This window comes from Somniosus microcephalus, unplaced genomic scaffold (genome assembly GCF_052327205.1).
Source record: "Somniosus microcephalus isolate GS21.2 unplaced genomic scaffold, FLI_Smic_1.0 unresolved_chr7, whole genome shotgun sequence".
Taxonomy (NCBI): Eukaryota; Metazoa; Chordata; class Chondrichthyes; order Squaliformes; family Somniosidae; genus Somniosus; species Somniosus microcephalus.
Genome location: NW_028225185.1, coordinates 25,366,206 through 25,382,272, shown reverse-complemented (window position 1 = coordinate 25,382,272; position 16,067 = coordinate 25,366,206). Strand labels below are relative to the sequence as shown.

At 52.1% G+C, this 16,067-nt stretch overlaps 1 protein-coding gene across 1 annotated transcript; it reads right to left on the bottom strand.

Annotated features, from left to right (window-relative positions):
* Positions 1-246: 246 nt before the first annotated feature.
* Positions 247-13,970, bottom strand: LOC147086639 (uncharacterized). The gene is made up of 4 exons (XM_085978778.1): positions 12,951-13,970; positions 9,482-9,525; positions 7,794-7,855; positions 247-4,295 (listed from the first exon to the last, which is right to left on the bottom strand). Exons 1-4 carry the CDS (start codon positions 13,751-13,753, stop codon positions 2,769-2,771), a joined length of 2,436 nt encoding a protein of 811 aa, XP_085834904.1. The 5' UTR covers positions 13,754-13,970; the 3' UTR covers positions 247-2,768.
* Between the last annotated feature and the right edge of the window lie 2,097 nt (positions 13,971-16,067).

Below are 16,067 nucleotides of genomic sequence, written 5' to 3'. Positions count from 1 at the left end.
GGAGCCGGGGGTTGGGGTGGGAACGATGTCCGCCTTCTCTGCCATTAAATTCCGATTCCCCAAAAGACGCTGGGAGGGAGCCCGGAATTTTGCCTTGCTGGGGTCTGCTTTCAGCCCCGCCACGTGGGATAGAAAGTCAGAGACTGAAGGAGCGAGTGTGGTGAAGAGCTTCGGCCAAGCGTAGCTCACTGTCGCGGAGATAGCGCGAGAGACGGCCACAGTGCAGGAGATCAGCAGGAAAGAGGATCAAATACTGTCTGGCTTTTATTCATCTTTGTTTAAAACTCTAAACAGTACAGACGTTTAATGAGACACAAACACACACACTCTATTGGAGCGATACCTCAGAGAGAGCTCAGCATCAGCGGCGGGGCCAGGACTGGGGCCGGGACTGGGGCGAGCCAGCCCAGCCTAGTCTGGGCCGGGCCGCCTGTGCTAAGAATATTCGCAAGCCACACAGCAAAGCGGCCTGGGAACGCTGGTCGAGGACATCGAATGGTGAACACGGTAAACATCGCCCCCACAGAAGTCACATCGCTCGGGAAAACCTGGATTGTCGGGGTTTGAATGGAACACTCGTCCTCAACCACTCGGACACAAACATTTCGTAAATGTCGAAGGAACTTATTTCTGGAACACTGTCTGACCCCCAAAAGCAGGATGCCCCGCTTCCCTCCCCTCATCTTCCCTCCCCTCATCTTACCTCTCCTCATCTGCCCTTCCCTCCTCTCCCCTCATCCTCCCTTCCCTTCTCTCTCCTCCCCTCATCTCAGCTTCCCTTCCCTCCTCCCCTTCCCTTACCTCATCCTCCCTTCCCTTCTCTCCCCTCCCCTCATCTTCCCTTCCCTTCTCTCCTCATCCTCCCTTCCCTTCTCTCCCCTTCCCTCACCTCCCCTTCCCTTCCCTCATCCTCCCTTCCCTTCTCTCCCCTCATCCTCCCTTCCCTTCTCTCCCCTCATCCTCCCTTCCCTTCTCTCCCCTCCCATCTTCCCCTTCCTCCTCTCGCCTCCCCATCCCTCTTTTCCCCTCGCCTCCCCATCCCTCTTTTCCCCTCCCCATCCCTCTTTTCCCCTCCCCTCCCCATCCCTCTTTTCCCCTCCCCTCCCCATCCCTCTTTTCCCCTCCCCATCCCTCTTCCTCTCCCCATCCCTCCTTTCCCCTCCCCTCCCCTTGTCTCACTTCCCCTGCCCTCCCCTTGCGGTGGGGGTGGGGGTAGCCTAGTGGAGTTGGGGGGGGGGGGGTGGGTGGGTGGCAGTGAGTGACAGGAGGCTGGGGGAGGTAGTTAGTAGGTTAATGTGCTGACACACCAACCCTGGAAGTTCTGACTCTCCACTCTGGTTCCCAAGGCTCTCCACCACTGGGGGTTTTCCTCGCTCGTGTCTGGGTCTGTTATAGAATCATTGATAGAGATTGATCAATCTAACTAGTCAATAACTCCATTATCATTGTATCGTGTGACTCCCAGAAGGTAATGAGATGGACCCTGATCTTTCTCCGTCCAGCATTTCCAATCTTCCTACGAGACAGCATCAAGATCAAGAAGGTTTTCACAAGTGCATGGAAATGTGGAAACCCAGCGGACTGGGAGAGCTATACAAAGGCAACAAAAGAATATAAAGAAAGTAATAAGAGCTGAAAAAGGGGGTTTGAACAAAAACTTGCAAGGAACATCAAAGCTAACAGCAAACATTTTAATAAATATAATATGGGGCCCATTGAAGGCAGATGCAGGCACAACAGTAATGGACAATAAGGAAATGGTGAGTTGTTAAAGGAGTGCTTTGCATCGGTTTTCACAGTGAAGGCAGAGGGTGAAATGCAAGTGATACAAAGGAATCTAAAAATAAGTCAAGGGGTGGATTTAATCTAAGTAAAAAAAATAGCGATGGAGAAAATAATGGGACTTAAGATAATCAAACCCCCAGGACCCGATAGTGCCCACCCCAGGGTATTAAAAGAAACAGGCGAGGAAATTGGAGGTGGGTTAGTCATCATTTTCCAAAGCTCTCTAGATTCGGGAATTGCGACTCTGGATTGGAAAACTGAAAATGTCTCTCCGTTATTTCAGAAGGGTGGGAGAGAAACCAGCTAACTACAGACCTGTCCGTTTAATGCCAGTGTGGGGAGGTTACTGGAAACTATCACCAGGGACAGAGTGACCGAGCATCAGATGATCAAAGAGAGCGTGGATTCGTGAGGGGTTGGTCATGCCTGACAAATCTAGTTGAACCTTTCAGGCAGTCACTAAAATGGTGGGCAGGGGAGTGTCTATGGCTGTTCCAGAAGGCATTTCGATAAGGTTCCGCACAAGAGATTATCGGCAGAAATGGGAGTGGGAGGAACTGGAGGTAACCCTGTGACACGGCTTGGGAGGTAGGAGACAGAGAGAAGTCTTTGATTGGTGGTATGTGACCAGTGTTCCCTAGGGATCTGTTTTTCACCATATTTATTAATGACTTAGGACGAAGGAGCAGAGAATTGCATATCCAAGTTTATAGATGGCACTATGTTAGGAGGCACAGTATGTTGTGTGGATGAGAACGGGAACTTACAAAAAGACAGACAAAGTGAGTGGGCAAGTGGTTAATGGAGCTGGACAGAGGCTGTGACTCAATGTCTAATAATATCAGCACAACATGAAACCAAACTAGCGATGGAAATCTCCAATCAGCAGGGTGACAGGGTTCGACAGAGGAATTCCAAATCCTGCAAACTTGCAGTCAGAGAGCATACAGATTTCCACAAACTATTAACAGTCCAAAGTCATCCTATAGCAAGAACACGGAGATCAGATACAAGGTGCACCACAGCAATGAGCCAGAGTCATTGAACACCACGAGGAGGAAGACGAGGAGCTGCATGAACGTGGACGCCAGTACAACCACTTCCTTCAACACCGCCAAGGACTCCAAGTCAAGCTCATCTCTGGGCCTGATGGCAGCGAGTGGGTTTTCCAGAAGAGTCACAGGCCCCGTTGTATCAGTGCAGGTCCCTCGCACGTCCCCCTCGGCCCAGCCAGCAGACGGTGGAGATAATGGTGCAGCGGGAGGTAACTCCGCTTCCCGTATCTTATCCCGAGCGCCAACACCAACAAACTGTTGGTTGTTGATGACTGTGGCCTCCACGCTGCCTCGCCGTTCCCCAGTCCTGCTGTCTTCGTTCTCCGTGCAGGATGTGGATGCTGCCGTGCCGTTTACAACACTGGATGCTCGAAACTCTCTCGGACCCTGCTGTCCTCTCTCCATTAAGGCCGGGTTCGGGGAAACCTCAACTGTTTCCTGTTCAGGGGGCGGAGCACTGGGGTTGATCGAGAGTCTTTGTGTAGTGCTCATTTCGTCCAGTAGAACTGCAGGGTCTAGCCAGGACTCTGACCCCACGACCCTTTCCTGGGGGAACTCCTGTTCCTCCCCGGCCGTTAGGGATGGCTCTTTGGTCGATGGGATTCCCCAGGGGGTTGCAGATACCCGCGAGTCTGCTTCAGGCGGCAGCAAGTCGTGTCCTACCTCCATGCCAGACTCCTCATGATAGGTTCCCACGGCATGGAGACTGGGTGCAATGTACAACCTGGCGCTTTCTTCCCATTTAAAAAGGGCAGGTGCCACCACGCCAACTGGAGGGGAAGGCTGTTGGCCAGCAGTCTCCTCCTGACCCACCGCTCCTAACGTCTCATGGTTGGCCCCATTCTGGTGGCTGATGTTAGCCACCCATGGGTCAATTCCTGCGTCTCGCTCTCCGACTTCCTGTAGGCTGGTTCTAATTGTTCCTTTGCCAGAACTTTCTTCAGCGATTGGCGCCGAGTCTGCCCCTACCCTGGAATCCCCTTCTGATGCTGGTAGGACTTCCATTTGAAAGGGAGACTCCATGGCTTCGGCCAGTTGGGACTCAGTTGGGAGAGATGCCTCTTCTGTCAAACACATTCCCTTGGCTTCGATCATCTCCTGAAGCTTGGTGCTCTGTTGAACCACGTGCATGTTGTTTTCTTCTAGAGCTTCCAGGAGATCTGGGGCTGTACCTCCCCCTCCCTCCGCCTCTCGGGAGCCGAGTGAGGAGATGGTCACAGGCTCAGGCTGCTGGCAGGCGTCTGCGCTGCGCCCCAGATAGTTCTCGGACTCTGGCGTGACGTCTCTCTCCGTCGGGTTGTCCTGGAGTCGGGCCCCGTGGGCCTCTTCAATGGGGATGAATTCGTTCCGTCGAACGTGATTCTCCAGGACCACCTGCATCTGTTCTGTAAGGGCGGAGGCGAGCCCCTTGAGGCTGGCCGGTGTCGAAAGGTTGATCACCTGCACCCTGGGAACCTGCAGGCCAAACGAGAAGCGGTTGAACACGATGGCAGTGAGGACGCAGCCTGAACTTGGTGGGACCAACAGAGACCGCTGGTGTTACCCACTTCAAACGCTCGCAAACACCCCAATCAATTTTTAATTCTGCTTCCTGTTTGTAGAGAGGGTTTGTCATTTAGATTTAGTTGCCCTCAGTTCACTGCCTTGCCCCTTCGCACCGTCTCTCGCCCAGGGCATCCTCCCCTTCATACAAACACATAGAATCACCAGGCACAGGAGGAGGCCATTTGGCCCATCGTGCATGTGCCGGCTCTTTGAAAGAGCTCTCCAATTCGTCCCACTCTACCCTGCAAATTTTTTCCCCTTCAAGTATTTATCCAATTCTCTTTGGAAAGTTACAATTGAATCAGCATCCACGGCCCTTTTTCATAAGCCTCCTTTTTCTGTATCACTTTAACCTCCCATCTTTAGTCATCCAGGGAGATGCCCTTCCTTTCCCCCTCGTGGGAATGTGTCGACTCTGTACCCAGACCATCTCCTCTTTGAAGCCCTCCCATTGTTCAATTATTTTTTGGCCTGCCAATTTTTGATTTCAGTCCACCCGGGCCAGATCCATTTTCAACTCACTGAAGTTAGCCCTCCTCCGGTGGAGTATTTTTATGTTCAATTGTTCCTTGTCCTCTTCCACAACTATTCTAAACCTGATGATATTATGATCACTGTTTCCCAAATGCTCCCCCACTGAAATATTGCCCCACTTCATTCCCCAGAACCAGATCCAGATCCAGCATGGCTTTCTTCCTCATTCGGATGGAAACACACTGATCAAGAAAGTTCCCTTGTACACATTTCAGGAATTCTTCCCCCCCTCCCCCCCTTTGCCCTTTACACTGTTACTATCCCAACCGCTAACTGTTACTAACCCACGACCTCCACCGCCTAGAAGGACAAGGGCAGCAGGCGCATGGGACCACCCCCCACCACCTCCAAGTCACGCACACCACCCTGACTTGGAAATATATCGGCCGTTCCTTCATCGTCGCTGGGTCAAAATCCTGGAACTCCCTCCCTAACAGCGCTGTGGGAGCACCTTCACCACACGGACTGCAGCGGTTCAAGAAGGAGGCTCACCACCACCTTCTCGAGGGCGACTAGGGATGGGCAATAAATGCTGGCCTTCCCAGCGACGCCCGCATCCCAGGAACGGATATAAAAAATGTTTAGATTAGGATATTGAAGTCCCTCCATTATCACTACTCTGTAGTTCGTGCATCTTTCTGCAATTTCCCTGCAAATTTGCTCCTTATATGCTAAAGATCAGGTCCATTGAGCCCGTCCCATTCAGCCACATTGCGACGAGGAAGCACGTCCCCCATTATAGAAACATAGAAGATAGGAGCAGGAGTCGGCCATTCGGCCCCTCGAGCCTGCTCCGCCATTCAATGCGATCATGGCTGATCATCCAAATTCAGTACCCTGTCCCTGCCTTCTCCCCATATCCCTTGATCCCTTTAGCCTGAAGAAATATATCGAACTCCTTCTTGAATATATTTAATGATTTGGCCTCAACTGCCTTGCGTGGTAGAGAATTCCACAGGTTCACCACTCTCTGGGTGAAGAAATTCCTCCTCATTTCTGTCCTAAATGGCTTACCCCTTATCCTTAGACTGTGACCCCTGGTTTTGGACTCCCCCGCCATCAGGAACATCCTTCCTGCATCTAATCTGTCTAGTCCTGTTAGAATTTTATAAGTTTCAATGAGATCCTCTCTCATTCTTCTAAACTCCAGCGAGTACAAGCCCAATCGACCCAATCTCTCCTCATACGTCATTCCTGCCATCCCAGGTATCAGCCTGGTGAATCTTCGCTGCACTCCCTCCATGGCAAGAACATCCTTCCTCAGATAAGGCGGCCAAAACTGCACACAATACTCAGTGTGGTCTCACCAAGGCCCTGTACAACTGCAGCGAGACATCCTTGTTCTTGTACTCAAACCCTCTCGCTACAAAGGCCAACATACCATTTACCTTCTTAACCACCTGCTGCACCTGCATGCTTACCTTCAGCGACTGGTGCACAAGGACACCCAGGCCTCGTTGCACTTCCCCTTCTCCCAATCTATTGCCATTCAGATAATAATCTGCCTTCTTGTTTTTGGCACCAAAGTGGATAACCTCGCATTTATCCACGTCATATTGCATCTGCCATACTTCTGCCCAATCACCCAACCTGTCCAAATCATCCTGGAGTTTCTCGGCATCCTCCTCACAGCACACACGCCCACCCAACTTTGTGTCGTCTGCAAACTTGGAGATATTACATCTAGTTCCCTCGCCCAGATCATTAATATATATTGTGAATATTGTGAATTATTCCCACCCACCACCAGCCGTGGAATCTCCGGGTCAATACCCTAGGTCAATTCAGGAAAGAGATATTTCTGGGAAATTCTTCTCCGACACCAGAAGGATCAAAGGTTGAGCGGCAGGAGAGAACAGTAACCACAAGGTATATTGTTCAACGTTCCCCCCAACCTGTAGAACGCAGCAATATCCGCCTCCTCCAGGAACTTATACAGCTCCTTTCTGAATGTGTCCAGTGAATCTGCACCCACTGCACGAGCCAGCGACCTTTCCAAAGGTCAGTGACCCTCTGGGAACAGGAAATAACCTCCTGATATCTAACCTAGTTTATGCTTATGGAGCTTGTCCTCATGTTCCTTATATAATTCAAATAATCTGTCTAATCCCTTCATCATTTTAAATACTTCAGAACTGGGAGCAGGAGGAGGCCATACAGCCCCTCGAGCCTGCTCCGCCATTCAATAATATCATGGTCGATCTTCGACCTCCCGATCCCCATATCCCTCGATTCCCCACGAGCCCAAAAATCTATCGATCTCAGCCTTGAATGTACTCAATGACTGAGCATCCACAGCCCTCTGGGGCAGAGAATTCCAAAGATTGTGGCCCCTGGTTCTAGACTCTCCAGCCAGGGGGGAAACAGCCTCTCAGCATCTACCCTGTCAATCCCCCTCAGAATCTTATATGGGTCAATGAGATCACCTCTCATTCTCCTAAACGCCAGAGAGTATCGGCCCAATCTACTCAATCTCTCCTCATAGGACAACCCTCTCCTCCCAGGAATCAGTCTAGTGAACCTTCGGTGCGCCGCCTCCAAGGCGAGTATATCCCGGTCTAGGCCGACATGTGACTCCAGTCCCACACCAATGTGGTTGACTCTCCACTGGCCTCTGAAGTGGTCTAGCAAGACACTCAATTGTACCAAACCACTACCCAGTGGTTCAAGAAGGCGGCCCACTACCTCATTCTCAAGGGGCAACTAGGGATGGGCAATAAGTGATGGCCTTGCCAGTGACGCCCACACCCCGAGAATGAAATTAAAAAGACGTGGACGAACTTTCCCCACAGGGGGCCGCCAGATCCCCTCTCCAGCGTAAGTGGCTGAACCTCAACCAACTGACCTCTCTGACATCTGACCTCCAACCCTTACCTGCACGATCCAATCATTGGGCTCAGTGGAGCTGGCACTGACGTCAGCATCATTGGTCCAGTCTGAGGACACAGAAAGATATTAAATGAGAACCATGCGTGTCCGTCTTAGGTGGGCTCCTGCTACCGTACGGGACGGGGGCGTCGTGTCACCGTGCGAACTGTCACTGTGTGCAATGTGTCACCGTGTGTTGTCACTGCGCAACATGTCACCGTGTTGTCACTGCGTAATGTCACTGTGCAGCGTGACATGTTACCGTGCAACGTGTCAGCACATGACGTGTTACCGCGCGGGGCATCACCGAGCGGGACGTCACCGACCGATGTTTCACCAAACGACATGTCAACAAGCGGGGCGTCACTGCGTGGCGTCACAGTGTGATGTCACCGTGCGATGTGTCACCGACCGGGGCATCACCGTGCGATGTGTCACCAAGCGGGGCGTCACCGCGCAGCGTGTCACAGTGTGATGTCAATGAGCGATGTGACACTGTGCGATGTGTCATCACGCGGCGCGTCAGTGTGATGTCACTGAGCGATGCGGCACTGTGCGGCGTGTCATAGTGTGATGTCACCGAGCGATGCAGCACTGTGCGGCTTGTCACAGTGTGATGTCACCGAGCGATGCGACACCGTGTGGGGCATCACCGCGCGGCGTGTCACAGTGTGATGTTACCGTGTGAGGTGTTACTGAACGATGTCACCGAGCAACATGTCACCGAGCAACATGTCACCGAGTGATATGACCGAGCGACGTGTCACCGAGCGACGTGTCACCGAGCGACGTGTCACCGAGCAACGTCACCGAGCAACATGTCACCGAGTGATATGACCGAGCGACATGTCACCGAGCGACGTGTCACCGAGCGACGTGTCACCGAGCGATGTGTTACCGTGCTTTGTCACCGAGCGACATGTCACCGAGCGTTGTTACCGAGCGACGTGTCACCGAGCGATGTGACCGAGCGACGTGTCACCGAGCGATGTGACCGAGCGACGTGTTACCATGCGTTGTTACCGAGCGACGTATCACCGAGCGTTGTCACCGGGCGACGTGTTACCGAGCGACATGTCACCGAGTGATGTGACCGAGCGACGTGTTACCGTGCGTTGTTACCGAGCAACATGTCACCGAGTGACGTGTTACCGAGCGACATGTCACCGAGTGATGTGACCGAGCGACGTGTTACCGTGCGTTGTTACCGAGCAACATGTCACCGAGTGACGTGTCACCGAGTGATGTGTTACCGTGCTTTGTCACCGAGCGACGTGTCACCGAGCGTTGTCACCGAGCGACATGTCACCGAGCGATGTGACCGAGCGACGTGTCACCGTGCGTTGTTACCGAGCGACGTGTCACCGAGCGTTGTCACCGGGCGATGTGACCGAGCGACGTGTCACCGAGCGATGTGACCGAGCGACGTGTCACCGTGCGTTGTTACCGAGCGACGTGTCACCGAGCGACGTGTCACCGAGCGACGTGTCACCGAGCGACGTGTCACCGAGCAACATGTCACCGAGTGATGTGACCGAGCGCCGCGTCACCGTGCGATGTAGAGTTCAGCGTGGACACGCGGTCTGTGGATTTTCACTCTGACGTGTTGGATTGTTCCCATGTGGGACCATCAGCAGACAGAGGATCCCCGACACCGCCCCATGGTCAGGCCGCCGGTTCAGGGAAGTCCGTACCGTGTCTCTCCCAGTCAGGTTCCTCCTCCTCCTCCTCATTGTTCCTACAATACAAGAGACAGAGATCATAAACACAGAACGTAGACAGACCACGTGATATCAAGAAATGGCTGAGCGCACTGGATACAGCAAAGGCTATGGGCCCCGCCAACATCCCAGCTATCATGCTGAAGACTTGTGCTCCAGAACTAGCCGCGCCTCTAGCCAAGCTGTTCCAGTACAGCTACAACACTGGCAGCTACCCGACACTTGTGGAAAACTGCCCAGTTATGTCCTGTCCACAAAAAGCAGTACAAATCCAATCCGGCCAATTACCGCCCCATCAATCTACTCTCAATCATCAGCAAAGTGATGGAAGGTGTTGTTGACAGTGCTATCAAGCGGCACTTACTCACCAATAACCTGCTCACTGATGCCCAGTTTGGGTTCCACCAGGGCCACTCAGCTCCTGACCTCATTACAGCTTTGGTCCAAACATGGACAAAAGAACTGAATTCCAGAGGTGAGGTGAGAGTGACTGCCCTTGACATCAAGGCAGCATTTGACCGAGTGTGGCATCAAGGAGCCCTAGTAAAACTGAAGTCAATGGGAATCAGGAGGAAAACGCTCCACTGGCTGGAGTCATACCTAGCACAAAGGAAGATGGTTGTGGTTGTTGGAGGTCAATCATCACAGCCCCAGGACATCACTGTAGGAGTTCCTCGGGGCAGTGTCCTAGACCCAACCATTTCAGCTGCTTCATCAATGACCTTCCCACCAACATAAGGTCAGAAATGGGGATGTTCGCTGATGACTGCACAGTGTTCAGTGCCACTCGCAACTCCTCAGATAATGAAGCAGTCCATGCCCGCATGCAGCAAGACCAGGACGACATTCAGACTTGGGCTGATAAGTGGCAGGTAACATTCGCGCCACACAAGTGCCAGGCAATGACTATCTCCAAGAGAGTCTAACCACTGCCTCTTGACATTCAACGGCATAACCATTGCCAAATATTTTTTTTAATTTATTCATTCCGGGGATGTGGGCGTTGCTGGCAAAGCCAGCATTTATTGCCCATCCCTAGTCGCCCTTGAGAAGGTGGCGGTGAGCCGCCTTCTTGAACCGCTGCAGTCCGTGTGGTGAAGGTACTCCCACAGCGCTGTTAGGGAGGGAGTTCCAGGATTTTGACCCAGCGACGATGAAGGAACGGCCGATATATTTCCAAGTCAGGATGGTGTGTGAGACTCGGAGGGGAACTTGGAGGTGGTGGTGTTCACATGCGCCTGCTGCCCTTGTCCTTCTAGGTGGAAGAGGTCGCAGGTTTGGGAGGTGCTGCCGAAGAAGCCTTGTCGAAAAATCCTGGGACTCCCTCCCTAACAGCACTGTGGGAGCACCTTCACCGCATGGACTGCAGCGGTTCAAGGCGGTGGCTCACCACCACCTTCTCGAGGGGCAACTAGGGATGGGCAATAAATGCTGGCCTTGCCAGCGACGCCCACATTCCGAGAATGAATTTAATAGAGTCCTAGAGTTATACAGCACAGAAAGAGGCCCTTCGGCCCATCGTGTCCACGCTGGCCATCAAGCCCTGTCTATTCTAATCCCATTTTCCAGCACTTGGTCCGTAGCCTTGTATGCTATGGCGTTTCAAGTGCTCATCTAAATGCTTCTTGAATGTTGTGAGGGTTCCTGCCTCTACCACCCTTTCAGGCAGTGAGTTCCAGATTCCAACCACCCTCTGGGTGAAAAAGTTTTTCCTCAAATCCCCTCGAAACCTCCTGCCCCTTACCATGAAACTATGCCCTCTGGTTATTGACCCCTCTACTAAGGGGAAAAGTTCCTTTCCATCTACCCTATCTATGCCCCTCATAACTTTGTACACCTCAATCAGGCCCCCCCCTCAGCCTTCTCTGCTCTAAGGAAAACAACCCCAGCCTGTCCAGTCTTTCTTCATAACTGAAGCGCTCCATCCCAGGTAACATCCTGGTGAATCTCCTCTGCACCCTCTCCAATGCAATCACATCCTTTCTATAGTGTGGCGACCAGAACTGCACACAGTATTCCAGCTGTGGCCTAACTAGCGTTTTGTACAGCTCCATCATAACCTCCCTGCTCTTATATTCTATGCCTCGGCTAATGAAGGCAAGTATCCCATATGCCTTTTTAACCACCTTATCTACCTGTTCTGTTGCCTTCAGGGATCTATGTACATGTACACCAAGGTCCCTCTGATCCTCTGTCCTTCCTAGGGTCCTACCATTCATTGTGTATTCCCTTGCCTTGTTAGTCCTTCCAAAATGCATCACCTCACACTTTTCAGGGTTAAATTCCATTTGCCACTGTTCTGCCCATCTGACCAACCCGTCTATATCGTCCTGTAGCCTGAGGCTTCCCTCCTCGCTATTTACTACCCCACCAATTTTTGTGTCATCTGCGAACTTACTGATCATACCTCCTACATTCATATCTAAATCATTAATGTACACTACAAACAGCAAAGGACCCAGCACCGATCCCTGCGGTACACCACTGGACACAGGCTTCCAGTCACAAAAACAACCTTCGACCATCACCCTCTGCCTCCTGTCATAAGCCAATTTTGGATCCAATGTGCCAAATTGCCCTGGATCCCATGGGTTCTTACCTTCTTGACCAGTCTCCCATGCGAGACTTTGTCAAAAGCCTTACTGAAGTCCATGTAAACCACATCAACTGCACTACCCTCATCCACACACCTAGTCACCCCCTCAAAAAATTCAATCAAATTGGTTAGGCATAATCTCCCCCTGACAAAGTCATGCTGACTATCCTTGATTAATCCTTGCCTGTCCAAGTGGAGACTAATTCTGCCCCTCAGAATTTTTTCCAATAATTTCCCTACCACTGATGTTAGGCTCACTGGCCTGTAATTCCCTGGTTTATCCCTACTACCCTTCTTGAATAATGGTACTATGTTAGCTGTCCTTCAGCCCTCTGGCACCTCCCCTGTGGCCAGAAAGGTTCTGAAAATTTGTGTCAGAGCCCCTGCAATCTCCCCCCTGGGATACATTTAAGAAAAAAGTTTTTACTTGCCAATTGCCGGCAGTTTAGTGAGGTGGTGTTTAACCCTTCGCTTCCCCCGCCAGGTAGGTGACAGGCCAAGACACCTTTATCAAGTTTGAAACACCTATGTCTGATTAAAAAGTTAACATTTTCAACTCACTCCAAATATCTTTGCTAAACTGAGCTTTGACCAACTGTGGCAGAGTGGCAGGAGCGAGGACCCTTCACATATTATTCAGACCCCCCACCCCCATCCCAGATATTTTTCACAGCATCCAGAACCGCCTGATAATGGGGCAGCAAATGTGGACATTATGGGATGGCCGAGCTGTTTGCCCTACCTCCGGCCAGCCCGTCACGTGAGATTTATGCTCGTACGGAGCTTGGTCACTCGGACCCCCTCTGCCACCCCAGCGTTAACCCACGGCACCGGCGATGCCCGTACCTCCACGTCACCGGCTTGAGGCAGCTCTTCAGCTGCCTCCGCTCCGCCTCGGCCGCCCGGAACGCCTTCGGGGTGGGGGCCGCCTGCTCCTTGACCTTGCAGACCAGCGAGTAGTTGCTGCCGCCGTTGTTGGCCCAGTAGACGGCGGTCGGCGTCTCGTAGCGCACCACGAACTCCACGCGGGCCCCGTCGTGGACGTAGGGGGCCACGAAGGACAGGCGGAAGCCGAAGCGGTCGGTGCGGCCGTCGTCCGAGCTGGCCACGTACTCGGCCGGGTGGTCGAAGTAGGAGGCCCAGTTGTTCAGCGTGGCGCGGATGTGGACCGACTTCTGGAAGGACAGGTTGAGGACCCTGATCACCCCCTGGACGGACAGGGGGTCCCCTTCCAAGGGCTCGATGGACTCCACCTCCACCTTCTCCACTTCAACTCTGTCCAATAGCTGGGGCTGGGTGGCTGGCAAGATGAAGGCGGGGAAGACATAGAAAGGGGGATGGTCAGTCTCCTGGACATCCAGGTCTATGGGCTCTGGGGACTCGGGGAAGGCGAACTCCTCGTAATACTTGACTTGCACCAGAGCCGAGCCGCAAGTGTCGGCGAAGGAGACTTTGCGGGTGAGGGAAGGCTCCTCCGCTTCCTCGGAGCCGGCAGACTTCTTTCTGGGGGTGGGGGACGACCTGGGGATCAGGTGCACCTTGAAGGCATCTTCCTCGTCCTCCTCTTCCTCCGGGACAGCCGGCTCGGTGCTGGCCTCAGCCGCCGGCACCCGCAGCAAGGACACATCGCTCAGCCCCCAGCCGCTCATAGCGGAGCCTGGAGCGGGGCTGCGGGGCCGTGCAGGCAGCGGACACTCGCTCTCTGCCCCCGCCGCAGGCACACAGACAGAGGGACAGGGACAGGGACAGGGCGAGGGGGGACAGTCAGCAAAGGAGGAGGCATCGGCGCAACTGAGTGTCCGGCAGACCCCAGCCCGGGGCTCAGGCTGCAAATCACAGCAGCGAGTCCAGCGAATCAGAATCTGCAAATCACTCACAGCAAAACCAGCAAACCACTCCCAGCAAATCACAGCCCACAAATCCCAGCAAATCACAATCCGCAAATCACAGGAGCAAATCAGAATCTGCAAATCAAATCCAGCAAATCACAGCCCACAAATCCCAGCAAATCACAATCCGCAAATCACTCCCAGCAAATCACAATCCGCAAATCACTCCCAGCAAATCACAGGAGCAAATCACTCCCAGCAAATCACAGGAGCAAATCACTCCCAGCAAATCACAGGAGCAAATCACTCCCAGCAAATCACAGGAGCAAATCACTCCCAGCAAATCACAGGAGCAAATCACTCCCAGCAAATCACAGGAGCAAATCACTCCCAGCAAATCACAGGAACAAATCACTCCCAGCAAATCACAGGAGCAAATCACTCCCAGCAAATCACAGGAGCAAATCACTCCCAGCAAATCACAGGAGCAAATCACTCCCAGCAAATCCCAGCAAATCACAGGAACAAATCACTCCCAGCAAATCACAGGAGCAAATCACTCCCAGCAAATCACAGGAGCAAATCACTCCCAGCAAATCACAGGAGCAAATCACTCCCAGCAAATCACAGGAGCAAATCACTCCCAGCAAATCACAGGAGCAAATCACTCCCAGCAAATCACAGGAGCAAATCACTCCCAGCAAATCACAGGAGCAAATCACTCCCAGCAAATCCCAGCAAATCACAGGAACAAATCACTCCCAGCAAATCCCAGCAAATCACAGGAACAAATCACTCCCAGCAAATCCCAGCAAATCACAGGAACAAATCACTCCCAGCAAATCACAGCAAATCACTCCCAGCAAATCACAGGAGCAAATCACTCCCAGCAAATCACAGGAGCAAATCACTCCCAGCAAATCACAGGAGCAAATCACTCCCAGCAAATCCCAGCAAATCACAGGAACAAATCACTCCCAGCAAATCACAGGAGCAAATCACTCCCAGCAAATCACAGGAGCAAATCACTCCCAGCAAATCACAGGAGCAAATCACTCCCAGCAAATCACAGGAGCAAATCACTCCCAGCAAATCACAGGAGCAAATCACTCCCAGCAAATCACAGGAGCAAATCACTCCCAGCAAATCACAGGAGCAAATCACTCCCAGCAAATCACAGGAGCAAATCACTCCCAGCAAATCCCAGCAAATCACAGGAACAAATCACTCCCAGCAAATCCCAGCAAATCACAGGAACAAATCACTCCCAGCAAATCCCAGCAAATCACAGGAACAAATCACTCCCAGCAAATCACAGCAAATCACTCCCAGCAAATCACAGGAGCAAATCACTCCCAGCAAATCACAGGAACAAATCACTCCCAGCAAATCACAATCCGCAAATCACTCCCAGCAAATCACAGGAACAAATCACTCCCAGCAAATCACAGGAACAAATCACTCCCAGCAAATCACAGGAGCAAATCACTCCCAGCAAATCACAGCAAATCACTCCCAGCAAATCACAGGAACAAATCACTCCCAGCAAATCACAGGAGCAAATCACTCCCAGCAAATCACAGCAAATCACTCCCAGCAAATCACAGGAACAAATCACTCCCAGCAAATCACAGGAGCAAATCACTCCCAGCAAATCACAGCAAATCACTCCCAGCAAATCACAGGAACAAATCACTCCCAGCAAATCACAGCAAATCACTCCCAGCAAATCACAGGAACAAATCACTCCCAGCAAATCACAGGAACAAATCACTCCCAGCAAATCACAGGAGCAAATCACTCCCAGCAAATCACAGGAGCAAATCACAATCTGCAAATCACAGGAGCAAATCACAATCTGCAAATCACAGGAGCAAATCACTCCCAGCAAATCACAGGAGCAAATCGCAATCCGCGAATCATAGCCTGCAAATCCCAGCAAATCACAATCCGCAAATCACAGGAGCAAATCAGAATCTGCAAATCACTCCCAGCAAATCACAGCAAATCACAGCAAATCACAGGAACAAATCAGAATCTGCAAATCACTCCCAGCAAATCACAGCCCGCAAATCCCAGCAAATCACAATCCGCAAATCACAGGAGCAAATCACAATCCGCAAATCCCAGCAAA

Coding starts and splice junctions, on each gene's coding strand:
- LOC147086639 (XM_085978778.1), bottom strand. CDS start 13,753: ATGAGCGGCTGGGGGCTGAGCGATGTGTCCTTGCTGCGGGTGCCGGCG. Junction 9,526..12,950: donor CTCAAGCCGGTGACGTGGAG/GTACGGGCATCG, acceptor CTTGTATTGTAG/GAACAATGAGGAGGAGGAGG. Junction 7,856..9,481: donor ACCTGACTGGGAGAGACACG/GTACGGACTTCC, acceptor CTGTGTCCTCAG/ACTGGACCAATGATGCTGAC.